Genomic DNA, 12869 nt, shown 5'->3' with positions numbered 1-12869 from the left:
CTATAAAAGCATGAGCTTCAACATAGCATCCTGGAGAGGTCATTGTTTTTTCAAGACATGTCTCCAATCCTATATAAGCTAGCTAAGAGAATTCTCTAACAGAAAGGCAAACACTGACAGAATATCATTAAAACTTTAGAAAGCCTGAGCTGGTGGAGTACTCATATATTCCTAAAGCTTTTGGCAGAAATGTGATGATGGAGCCAGTCAGCAGCAGGACTGGCTACATTTGCCTTCACTCTGCAGCACAGTTAAAATACAATTTTGCCTGGGAAAAGTGTTACCTGGAATATGTCTCCTGCAATTTGTGCATGGGTCTGTGTGCAAAGCACAGAGCTAAGGAAGAGCTCATGATGCATAATGTATTAATCAGATTTTTCTCTTTCTTTCCTGTTCCTAAAAGATTGACAAGTAGGCTGCAGTAGCTTCAAATTTATATGTTTTGTAATTATTCATAATTTTCTTCATAACTCTTCACTCTGTGGGTGAAGTTCACCCTCATGTGGAAGGCCCTAACACGAGCCTCCAAAGCAGTATTTTAGGCTCACTCATGCCTTGCAAAGGACAGAATACTTTGGCATTAAAGCCAAACTTTTACCTTCTCTAGTAAATTACATATTTTTCTATTGTTCACTCAGCTCTAAATACAATGAGGATTTATTAATGACATTATCAGCACCGGTGGAATACCCCACCTGAGTGCCATGATAATTCAGAAAGATACCACACTGGAAAGCTGGGAGGGGCAGGAGGAATTATAGAATTATTTGGTTTATATCAAACAATTATATAGAATTATTATTGTTTTATATCAAACAACAATTAAAGAATTATTTTATATCAAACAAATATTTTATATAATTATTTTAAAGAATTGTTTTAGATCAAACATATATTCATGACCATAGGAGGAGATACAGTGGAAGTGAGAATAGTGATCATCTAGGATATTAAAGAGGTACAAAGCAGGAAAATTACTCTAGTGAGAATATATCAGAAGGTAGACTATTCTTTATATATTTGCATAGATTTTCCATGATAAACACCATGCACAAACAAATTCTGGGCCATAAAGATGATACAATTCTACAAGAAACACAAAAATAGCTCCATAATAGAATAGAAACAAATAAAGATGCCATCTGATGAACAATGCACCATTTTAGAAACACTATTTAGAATTTCAAGACCAAGCATTTCTTCCAAAACTATAAATACATTAGACAAACAGACAATGTAATCTGTTTTATTCTCCCTAATTTTTAAAGTGCTGTGCAGAACATCTCACTTTGCTATGAGAAGACAGATTATTTTCTCATTATAAATAATCCTTTACTGCTTTATATGTATTATAGCCCTTTGTATTTAAAAAATCATATAATTGTGACAGCATACAGAAATTTGATGCTTTATACCTAATCCTGCCACTAGGTAAGTCACTGTTAATTGTAGGGAGGAGAGACAGGGTGCCCCATTTTTTGTACTTTCTGTCAAAAATGACTGTCAAAGTGGTTTTATATGGGATGAACAGGGTGGGAAGCTTCCCAATAATGAGTCTGCCAGCTGCTGCTTTAAACCCTGCATCTGTGGTTGCCAGAGATGAGATCCTAAAGCTATAGGGGAAGGCAATGGAGAGAGGGGAGAGAGCAGAACAGGTTAAGTTCTAACCCAGGTATGGAACAAACCCCTTGACTTCTCTGCATCATTGCTCCACTTTGAACAGGGATCACAGTCAGGTCCTGCTCACCTGAGGGTCTGCAGATCCTCATTCATGGCACCTCAAGGGCCCAGGATCTGCAGTGGGGGCTGTCAGAGGCACATCCATTTCCCCATAAATCTGAGGCAGCAGCACTGCTTTCTCTCATACTTCCCACTAAAACATGCCTGGTCCAAACCCTCCTATTCCATCCAGCATCCAGTGCTGATTTTTCCTTTGTGGTAAGGTGATAATCAGAGGAGATGAACTCTTCTTTGAGTGAGACCCTTCTTTGTTTGGGCTTCGGCCATTGCTGACATGAAACCCTTGTGTGTCACTGAGTAATCCCAGATCTCGCTGTGAGGGAGTTCATGTTAATCCTGCAGCCACCAAATGGGACAGATGCTACCCTCAGGTCAGGCTTCTAGGACCCTGAGATAAGACCATTGTTATTTTCACATCCTAATCAGTCAAGCATTTCTTATCCTCTCCTTTTTCTCCTTTTTTTTTTTTCCTTATTGGTTTCTTTACTTTTCTAGTGGTACTGTATGTTTAGCTAGCACTAGCACACAGATAAAACAGCACTCATCTTACCACCAGGCCGTCTCAGTTAATTGCTTGAAGCTTGATGCTTATATAAGAATCTGAATGCCAGGTATTCAGCCATTTGTAGGAAATGCAGAGCTGAGAGAAGTCTGCACGGTTGTGAGCTGAGATAGCAAAGCCTTTAAGCTTAAACTGAGTCACTGGGACTGTTCAGATTTGTAACAACTTTACTGCTTCTTAAGGGAACTGCTAGAAAGACCTAGAAAATGTGTGTCCTGGCTGACATTGGGGAGCTTGGAGATGTTCTGGAGCCCATCAACCTCTGCTTTAAGAATGCTGAATTCATTTGACTTTCATCAGACTGAATTTTTCCCTTCTCCTGTGTCACTTTCCCTTCTTTCCAAAGTGTGAAAGTATGTGAGCTGTGAGCATAACTGCAAACACAGGGAGCTGTTACATTGCACATTCCGTGTGGATATTTGGTGGCACTGAGCCCACAGCTTCCATGCCCTTACCTTTGCTCTGTAGTTTTTCATTGCTCATCTCTTTAATTGCAGTTAAACTTTAAAGCATCCTAGTTTTCTCTGAAGTGCTGAAGCTGGGCTGGAGGGAAAACATCACAGCTCTCTTTGAAGCTCAGTCCTTGGAGATGAACCTGCTGCTGAACTTGAGAGGACACAGTGGTGTCCGTCTGCAGATAAGATTGCTGATCTTCCTGAAGTGATTGGGCTGTCAGGCAGTCCTGCCTTCCACAGGACAAGAAAAGTATTCTTTTTAGATCAATATTTAAAAAATATTAATTTAACTAGGATTTTAAGAACCCTTGTCTCTAATGAGGATGTATACTACCTTCAGGAAAAAAGGATGAGTTGAAAGATAAGGCTTCCACAGAAGAGCCAGAGCACCAGTCTGCTATCCTTTTTACCTGGAACTTTTGTCTTCAGGGAAAGTATGGTTAAGCAGAGTCCTCTGGTTAAAGGAATGTTCAAAGTTGTGGGCCTTGGGAGAAGGGACTAGAGGACCTTGGAGGACTCTCAAAGCAGGGTGGCAGGCCAGGCAGAAGGAAGAGCACAGGCAAACATTGCTGGCTTGCTGACCTGTGCAAGCTGTTGAGCCTTTGCTAATAAGGTGTATGAAAATGAGGTGGTTGGAGGATAACAGTGAATCCTCAGCCCATTCTGAACGCTCTGCCAGCCCCAAAGCACAAAAGAGGAGAGCTCATGACCAGCTAAGCAGTAGTTTAGGAGTGACTGAGCAGACGCAAGACCAAAGTGGAAGTTGCTTCATGGGTGATGTGGTGAATTCTTTGGAATTTTTTTCTAAAGCCTCTTTCCAGCTGGTGACTACTCTGCAGGCTGAAAAAGAATGCAAACTTACATGCTGCAGCAAACATGCATCTCTCTGAAACCTAAAGTGGAACCACCATGGCAAGAAGATCCTCTCCCTGCATCATACATGAGTCTGAACGGGGCACAAGCCTGAATACACTGGGAGAAAAGGTCTAAACCATCCTGTCTCTTGAATGAAGCCATTTGAAAATGTTCTGCAGCCTGTTTGAAGGAGTAAAAAAAAACCAAAAAAACAAGTGATGTTGTGCTCTTCCAAATAAATGTAGATCTGGAGTTTGCTTTAGGGTCCTTGTAAAAGGAGCATTGATATCTTTCTCATTCCTCCCAGTCCCAGAGAGCTCAGCAACCTCTCTGTGAGTGAGCCCAAGCACACACTCACACTCCAAATTTTGGGCAAGTTTGTATTTGCATCCAAACAGTTTCCCCATCTGTTCTTGCTAGTTATTACAGGCCATTCTCTGGAGTGAGTTATTCTGGCTGCCACAACATCTGTGAGTGCTGTAATGAGGTTGGTTAGAATGTAACTCACTGAAGCAGCAAGAACTAATCACTGTATATTGATGGAAGATGTGCAGAGCCTTAGATGGAGAGTGCTGTAATAATCTTCTGGGTGTGTGTGTGGAGGGGGGGTGGAGGGAATTGTGTGTGTACACGTGTGGTAGTAAAATTACTCATTAGCTGCAGTAGGTCTCGTTATCTCAGGGAGGCACATCAATGATTCACTGCTTAACAGGGTGTTGGGAAATGCCTGCTTTACACAGAAGGCAGCCTGAACCAATATCCTGTGCAGTCCATGAGCACCTGTCTGGAACTGAAGGAATTTTAACTGCTTCTATTTTCTCTCCCAGATATTGGAACTCCCTGAGTAATCTTGTGGCTTCACTCCTGAATTCAGTCCGCTCCATTGCCTCCCTGTTGCTGCTTCTCTTCCTCTTCATCATCATCTTCTCCCTCCTGGGGATGCAGCTCTTTGGGGGCAAGTTTAACTTTGATGAGATGCAGACCAGGAGGAGTACATTTGACAACTTCCCTCAGTCCCTCCTCACTGTGTTTCAGGTAAGGGCACAAGTGGTCCTTGTGGGGCCAATATTTTGTGTTTTCATGGGGCAAGACAGGTCCTGCAGCCTGACAGTCCCCAGGGTGGGGCTGGACCCTGACAGCTCCAGGAGCAGGGTGCCAGCACAGGGTATTCCCTCCCAAAGTGGGAACCAAAGATGAAACCCCTGTGTGTTGCAAGGCCACAGACAAAGGGGTCTTTACAGGGCAGGACAAGAGAATAGCCATTGCCATGTCCCAGGGCAGCACTTGCTGCCAAAGCCCAGCCCTGCTGCTGTCCTGCCTGCTCTGGGGAACAAATACCTGTTCACCGTAATCCCTATAAATACCTGTTTAGCAGTGATCCCATGGCCTTTAAGCCCTCTGCAGCTTTGGGAGAGACCCACCAAGAGCATCAGGATCACGATTTCACTGAGATGTGAGGAGAAATGGCCTGGAGTGCTGTGCTGAGGGCAGTGTCATAGGCTGTGCAGCCTGTCTGAAACAGCAGGCATGGGAGGGAAATGCTTGGAACCACGGGGAGACTTGAGTGGATTTTTCTAGGACAGCCATTACCTTCAGCCATCATCTTCAAGAATACACTCTTTAGGACTTTTTCACACTTTGAGCACGGGCCTTCTTTGCATTTTCTTTGTTCTGTGGTTTGTTTTTTGTTTTTGTTTTTTTAATGTTCTAGATGGACACTGCCAGAGTCTCCATCAGCTCCATGCTGGGGGAGGGGGTGTTCTCTGGGACAGTGGGTATCTTTGTGTTAATGGGGTGTTCAAATTCTCTGTGTGGTCTAACACTGTATCCCTTATTGGTGGGAATGTGTCATTTAGATCCTGACTGGGGAGGACTGGAATTCGGTGATGTATGATGGGATCATGGCTTATGGCGGCCCCTCTTTTCCAGGAATGTTGGTCTGTATTTACTTCATCATCCTCTTCATCTGTGGAAACTGTATCCTTTGATGCTACTCTTTTCTGCAAGAAGGGGATGAATTAAAACCACTGTTTACTTTGTTATGTCACAAAATAGTGAATTTCACACCTCATGTTTTTGCCCTTTCCCTCGGTCTGAATTTTAGCATTTCACTGCCAAAAGTTTAAAAAGTTCATTTTATTTTAGCTGGTGCTAAGGCATATAAACAATTGTAAGAGCCAGCTAAATGCCAGTTGCACAAATGCTAGATTTTATTTAGTATCTTTACATGTTTAGTGTTTTTATTTTTCATTCCCCTTAGTTCACTCATAGGTTTGTCTTTCCTGCCTTCTCCACAAACTAATTTCTGGGTGTTCCTACTGTACTTACTGCGTTTTTTTTTTTTTACTTTAATGGCTTTTTTAGTAATATATTCCATGTGCTTCCATCCAAACCTTATGTGGAATAAAAATATGTATAATCTGCAATATGCTATATACAAATGCTGTAGTAGGAGTAACATATGTTTGACATAATTGATTTATGTGAGATCATGTATTAATTCATGTATAAACTAACAGGACCTGTGTTCCATTTCAGTCCCTGCAATCTGTGTGTTCTTCAAACAGAAAATGTGCTCTGTTATCTTCCAGCCTATGCTGGTCTTGAATAACTTCAGTTCTGTCTGGTTTAAGGTGAAGTGAGGGCACTGTACTCACCCCACAAAGCACATTGCAGGATTGTGCTGTGAGTGTCTCTTCACAGGAATTTGCATGTAGCATAGAGCTGCCTTTCTGTTCCCTATCTCAGTTTGCTCCAAATTTGTCCATGTTTAGTTGCTGCTTCCCTAATAAATGGCCCTCCTGTGTCAGAGGTGACATTTCCTTTTATACTGATGCTTCTATAAAGCCGCCTTATAGACTCAGCCCAGCTCTTCTGGCCTTTGCTCATAATTCACATCTCTCAAACCCCGTTATGTGACATTTTGGTTGACCTGCATACCCTCACTTCAAAGTGAGGTGGTGCAATTCCACTTATCTGAAGGTCAAGGTAGGCAATCTGGCTGACAGCTTAAAAAAAAAAAGCTACAACTTGGATCTCCTTGTGAAAATGTGAGCCAACTCTACAGTGCTGGCTGACTTTGGAGCATTTAGACCTTGGAGCCCAGGGAGGGGGGATGTCTGTGTTTCCGGACTAAGCCTTGAACCAGGGTTTGCTTAAAAGTTATCATGGTACAATAAGACCTACACTCAAGAAATGCATAAAACAACCTTCTGGTCAGATTTGTAACATGAGACCTGAACACTGGCTGGTAAGACAAGAAAACAGCTGTGATTCCTTGCCCTGAAGCTACATGGGCATGAGTGGCCATGCATGGATTCTCTGTTAGGAGTTGGCAGAGTTGTCAGCTCAACCCTTCATTGTCCAGACTAAATTAACCTCAGAAATGCTCACCAGAGTCTCATGCTTGCTGTCCATAAAATCCACTTGTGCAACCTAAACTGTCCAAAGATGCAAAGCTTTCCATACTCCTCTTATGTTCAGTGGGATCCTCTTCACAAAGGGAGACACACTTGGGAAACTGGAAACTAAAATGTAAATTTGTAAATCTGCTGTTTTACATCAGCCACTCTGTTGTGAAATGTTGAAAACCCACAAAGTGTGTTATCTGTGTGGAAGGAAGGTGTAGGTTTGTGCATGATGGATATGCAGTTGTGTGAAATGGAAGTTTGGAAAATCCAAGAGATCTGATGACAGGTTGCTAAAAATTTTCAATTAAGAAACCTTTGGTATAATCTTTTTCTACAGTTTTCAAAGCCTGTTTTCTTTAAGTAGCACACAAACAGATATCCTGCTGAATGTATTTTTGGCCATTGCTGTGGACAACCTTGCTGATGCTGAGAGTTTAACATCTGCACAGAAAGAGGAGGAAGAGGAAAAAGAAAGGAAAAAGCTAGCTAGGTAAATCCATTTGCATATACCTATCTGCACACATTCCTGTAATTACACACAGCATGGATATATATGAATATGTTACCTATACATACATGTGTGCATATGTAATATATGTAATTATCTGTATGTGTATAGATTATATATGTCATTAATTATGTTTGGGGTTATGTATATATAAATTTTTATGCAAAGGAACTCCAGCTGTAAAACAAGAAGGTGTGAGCTAGGAGTCCCCCCAGGTGCAGTGGTGTGAGCTGAGGAAAGGAAGTTGGGTTACTGATGAGCTTTCACAGCATCAGCAGAGAATGAGTATGGGTGTCAATCCAGTTTGAATCTCCCTGCTATCCTCTGATTGCTTTGGGCCACGAGGCACATTTTCTGTCATTCCCACCATGAGATTTAGCAGCTTCTTTTTCTTTTGATGCCACATGCTGTTTTTCCCTTGCCAGTTCTTTTAGTGTTTCTGCAGACGTTTAAGGGGCACAAGCTGGATGAGGAGCTGCTCTGTCATTCCCAGCTGCCAACAGCAGGGAAGCCTCTCCTTCCTGGTTATTCCTATTCACTGTCTTCCAGGCTGCTTGGAGGGGATCTCCTGTGCAGCTCTTTCTGCTTCATCCTGCATGCAGCTCAGCAGATTTTCCTTTCTCTAGGGGTGCAGTGAGGGGCAAAACTTTTGTAGAAAATCCAGTTGGAAGCTCACAAGAAATGGGTTGAAAATGGTCCATGACTTTGTTGTTGGGTGAGCAAAGGGATTTCAGCTGACAGACCTAAAATATGCATTTTCACAAACACATGCCATTGAGAAAGATAAAAAATAAAAGGCCCTATATAAAAATAGATCAGAGCCTCTGCCTTTGCCTGCAGATGAGGACAAGGTGCAGCCACTGGTATGGAAGCTGAACTCAGAATGGAGATGCCAGCCAGCTGATTGTTTTCATGGTGTGTGCTGTACTACATGAAGTTCCTGAAAGGGAAGCAGCTTTCCACCTTTGTAACTCTTTTTACAATTTTTTTCTTGTAAAATTGCTAGGACTGCTAGTCCCGAAAAGAAACAGGAGATGGAAAAAACAGCTGTGGAGGAAGAGACAAAGGAGGAGAAAATTGAGCTGAAATCGATCACTGCTGATGGAGAGTCCCCACCTGCTACCAAGGTAAGGTCTGCTGGCAGCCAGCACTCTCTGTGCAGTGATGGCATGAGCAGCTTGGGTTTCCAGGGGAATGAAAACTGTCTGCCTTGTCTGATAAAGGCTTTGATGCTTCTCCTTCCATTTCTGTCAGATCAACGTGGATGATTATCAGCCCAATGAGAATGAAGAAAAGAGCCCTTATCCCACAACAGAAGCACCAGGTACACATCTCCTTCCTTGTATCCCTCACTCAACAAAGCTCCAGTTGTTAATGTACACAAAGCCAAACTGTGGTAGCAGGTCTGCTGGAAATGCTTTCATGATGGGACAGGATGGTGTCCTTGCATGTTTTTGCACAGGTGTGGTTTGGCCCTTTGAAGTCCCTATCCCGATCAATCATATTTGATTTGGTTCCCTGTAAAGCTCTTTACTGGAAAATACAGAGCTTTACAGAGAATCAAATCATATAAAAACCTGTTTCAAAATATGCACATGACACTGTTTTCAGTGTGCTTTATCAGTACTCAGTGGTCAGGGGTGTCTCACAACAGAAAGTCATGAAAGGGGAAAGTGCTAAATGCCTTTTTGCACTGTTTTCTAATCTAAAAGCACAGTGTGACACAGCATAACTCTAAAGGCATAAGATCTCAGCCTAAAAATGCAAGAAACAAGCTCTTGCATTAGTTAGGCTGGTTTTCAAGTCAGCTGGGCCTAATTAACCTCATTCTCAGAAACTTGAAAGATTGGTTGAAGAAATCTCAGAACTTTAAGCAGTGTTCAAGAGAACCTGAATAGTGGGCAGGATTGGAGCTAGTCAGTTCAACTTCCAATCTTGGAAAAGTGCTGGACAAAAGGATTAAACTATATCACCACAAGATAAAGAGATGAAAAGCAGCCAACACAATTTGCCAAGAGCAAATCAAGTCAAGCCACCCTTATTTTCTTCTGAAAGGGGCTGAAGTGTTTTATTCTGAAAACGCCTGTAGACAGGAGAAAATAACTAGATGTAATATTCCTTAACTTTGCTAAGACTTCTGACCATCTCTTACAGTGTTCTCATAAACTGACTAGAAAAATCTGGTCTAGATGATGGTGAGAGAAATGATCAGGCCCTTTATGGGGAGGGTAGTGATAGCCCAAGTGAGTTTGTACAACCCAAAAGCCTGTCTGGAGTTCAGCTCAGTTCATCGTTAATGACCTGAATGATGGAAGAGGCAATATGCTTATTACATTTGTAGATGACATGAAGCTAGGAAGGACAAGGAGTGTGCTGGAGGGCAGCATTAGAATTCAAAGAGCTCCTGAGGTCCTGGATAAATGGTCTAAATAAAATTGAAAGTGCCAGGCTCTATGCATAGACAGGAATAAACAATTCACAAAGAAAGGCTCTTAGGTGACAGCTAGTTAGGTAACAGTCCTTGAGAAAAGGATCTGAATCTTATGACCACAAGCTCAACAGATGTCAGCAACAGTTTGCTGTCTTTGAAAAGGCAAGCAAGTAGTGAGATTTATAACACAGAGGAAGAATGGGCCTTTTGTCCAGTTATGGGTTTGTTTGAACTGGTCAATGGAAGCTATTCAGAGCAAAGCAATTGTTTTATTGTGTTCAACATTGATAAGATCTTTGCAATCTGGAATATCATATCTCTTTTTGGGTTAAGAGAAGTGGGGCTGAACAGAAGAGAATGGTGAAAACAATGCTAGTAGGTAGCAAGAACTAAGATTGGATAAAATTTGCTCATTTGACTTAGGAAAGATGGGAGAAACATCTTCATATTCCTAAAAACCTTCTACAGATTAGGAGGAGAATTATCTCCATTATGAAGCAATAGATTTTATAGGATTCACAGCAGACAATTTTCTAATGGTGAGGCAGTAAAAGTTCCCAGAGATGGTTGTGGAAGCCCAGCACCACTGGATGTTGTTAAGGACAGGTCAGAAAATGTCTCCCAGAAAAGGCTTAGATATAATAATTAATTGGACCTGGCTTGGCAGAGGCATGAACCAGAGGGCCTTTTGTGATCCTTCCCTGCCTTTCTCTTCTGTGTTTCTGTGATTATGTAACAGGCTATATTAGGCTATAAAACACTTTCTCTTCTATTCCATGATTCCTAATAAATAAATGTCTGATAATAGGTTGATTTGATAGGGTAAAAAAGAACACAAAAGTTCATTTTGAGTAGATGGACAAGAGCTTCAGACAAGAATAATGGAAAACTGTTCATTGCATTTGATTTTCAGTACAAGAAGTCCTCACATATGCTGTACTTGTGTTCTTCCATATTTATAGCAAATTTATCAGGAGTAGAGTGTGGTTCTAATTTGTGCAATGCTATTTTAACACTGCCTGAGGAAGGTCACTCTGGATTTAATCTTTCCATCACCTCTATAGGCCCAGGCACTTAGTGGATACACATCCCCAGTTGCTACAGGGTTTGTGGGAGTCTTTAGTAAGAAGCACAAATTAAAACATCTTGATAGAGTTTTGTTTCTGTTTCTTGGCTGGCTTGGATTTGCAGAAAATTACTTTTTTTTCAAGTGAAACAACAGTCATCTGAATGTCAATTTTAAGTCTACTGCTAATAGAATTGGGGTTTATTTACTTTCTGTAGATAGCTTAGAAAGATAAGCTTATAAATGAAAAATATAACAAAACACTACTTTCTGGGGTTTTTTGCCATGCATAGAATTAGAGTGCAGAAAATGAAGTGAAAACACTTTAAATGCCTGCCTCAGAGTGCCAATCCCTGTCTTAGCATACTTTTGAACACAACCTAAAATTTGAATGGATTATCAGGTTTTCTCCTGTCTCCTATTAAAAATGCAAAGGGACACCATCTTACTTACTTGCCATTGTATGGCATCAATGCCATTTCAACACAGGCCTTTTCCCTGAATTGTTTATCAATTCCTTGTGAAGACTGAAGATTCAGTGTTCAGAAACCATTTGAACTGGTTACCTCATTTATTTTTCCTCACAGAGGTCCTTTGCTAACCTGCCTTGCTCATTCTCTGACTTGTTTCTGCTCCTTAAAGCAGTTTTCTCAATACCCTCTCCTGACTCTGCTTGCTGCACAGTGCTGCCCCTCAGCCCCAGAGTGGTTGCAGCTCCTCAGGTCACCTGGTCTCTTTTTAGGAAGGACAGACTAGCTCTCCCAGATATTTGTGTACACTAGGAGGATTATTATGATGATATGTTTATTGCAGGAAGACAGGGAGCTAGCCTTGCAGTCTAGTACAGAAATAGACAAAGAATTTGGAACGTCAGATGAAGGTAAAAGCTTGGGATGATTCATGGGAGCTTGGAGCAAAATAATGTCCTTATAGGAGAGTTCTGGTCTTTGTACAGTAAAAAAAACCCTCCACATCATCGAATTTCTCACTGATGCTGCCCTGTAGCCTGTTTGTGCTTGTCTCCACAGCCAAAGAACATTTGCTTCCACAAATGTGAGCAGCTGTGCTGCTTCTATATGGAGGTAGATAGCATGGGCAGTGACCTGGGATGAGGCTGTAATCATGTTATTCTTTGTGAATTTGGCCCTCAATGTTTCCTTTCTTCTGTGCCCTAAACTCTAAGTGAAAAGTAGAACATTGCTCTTTATCTATGCCTGAGGAACTGAATGTGTTTTTTAGTCTGGAAGTATTTGGTTCCCAGAGTCATTAATCTATATTTCTTGCTGTATGGCAGACAGGAGAAAAAGAGGAGAGGAACAATGTTCTTTATGGTCTTCATGGGGCTGATCCTTCTGCTGAAGATCTATTTTCCAGAGGCATTGCTCCATGCCCATTTAAAAGTGTATTTTAAGCATTCCTCTGAGTAATAAAAGAAGAATGATCTCACATTGAAGGCGCAGAGCAGGGACCCAGAATACTCTTCTTAAGTATGAGTTTCAAATATCCCACATGATCCCAGGCATTGGTTTTCTGGCCTGTTCAAGAAGAAAAAGAATTTGCTTATCTCACTCTTTGTCAGCCTTCTCTGAAGCCCGCAGATAAAAGGTGCACGTGCAAGGTATGGTTATATTACATAAACCTGCACATTAACCTTAACACCTCTTTTACAAGTCCTGCGTAAAGAAGTACTTCTGAAAGATGTTTCTTTAACTATTAAAGCCTGTAGAAAGAGTATTATGAAGTATATTACACATAAAATTGAGCTGTTAAAAAATAGACTGACTTAAAAAGTACAAACTCTCTGTACCAGCTCAAACATTTATGCAAAGATCTATCAAGTGA

General features: G+C 41.4%; 1 protein-coding gene across 2 annotated transcripts in view; it reads left to right on the top strand.

Moving 5' to 3' along the window:
• The window catches only part of CACNA1C (calcium voltage-gated channel subunit alpha1 C), a 454710-nt gene that overhangs the window by 350260 nt on the left and 91581 nt on the right, over window positions 1-12869 (top strand). For both annotated transcript variants that reach the window (XM_058806025.1, XM_058806026.1), the window contains exons 14-18: window positions 4440-4647; window positions 5469-5589; window positions 7398-7512; window positions 8537-8657; window positions 8785-8854. In XM_058806025.1, the coding sequence (XP_058662008.1) occupies window positions 4440-4647; window positions 5469-5589; window positions 7398-7512; window positions 8537-8657; window positions 8785-8854 (635 nt within the window). The remainder of the gene's footprint in view (window positions 1-4439; window positions 4648-5468; window positions 5590-7397; window positions 7513-8536; window positions 8658-8784; window positions 8855-12869) is intronic.

Source organism: Ammospiza caudacuta, chromosome 5, assembly GCF_027887145.1.
Source record: "Ammospiza caudacuta isolate bAmmCau1 chromosome 5, bAmmCau1.pri, whole genome shotgun sequence".
NCBI lineage: Eukaryota > Metazoa > Chordata > Aves > Passeriformes > Passerellidae > Ammospiza > Ammospiza caudacuta.
The sequence above is the reverse complement of the archived record's forward strand: the minus strand, read 5'-3'. Positions and strand labels throughout refer to the sequence as shown.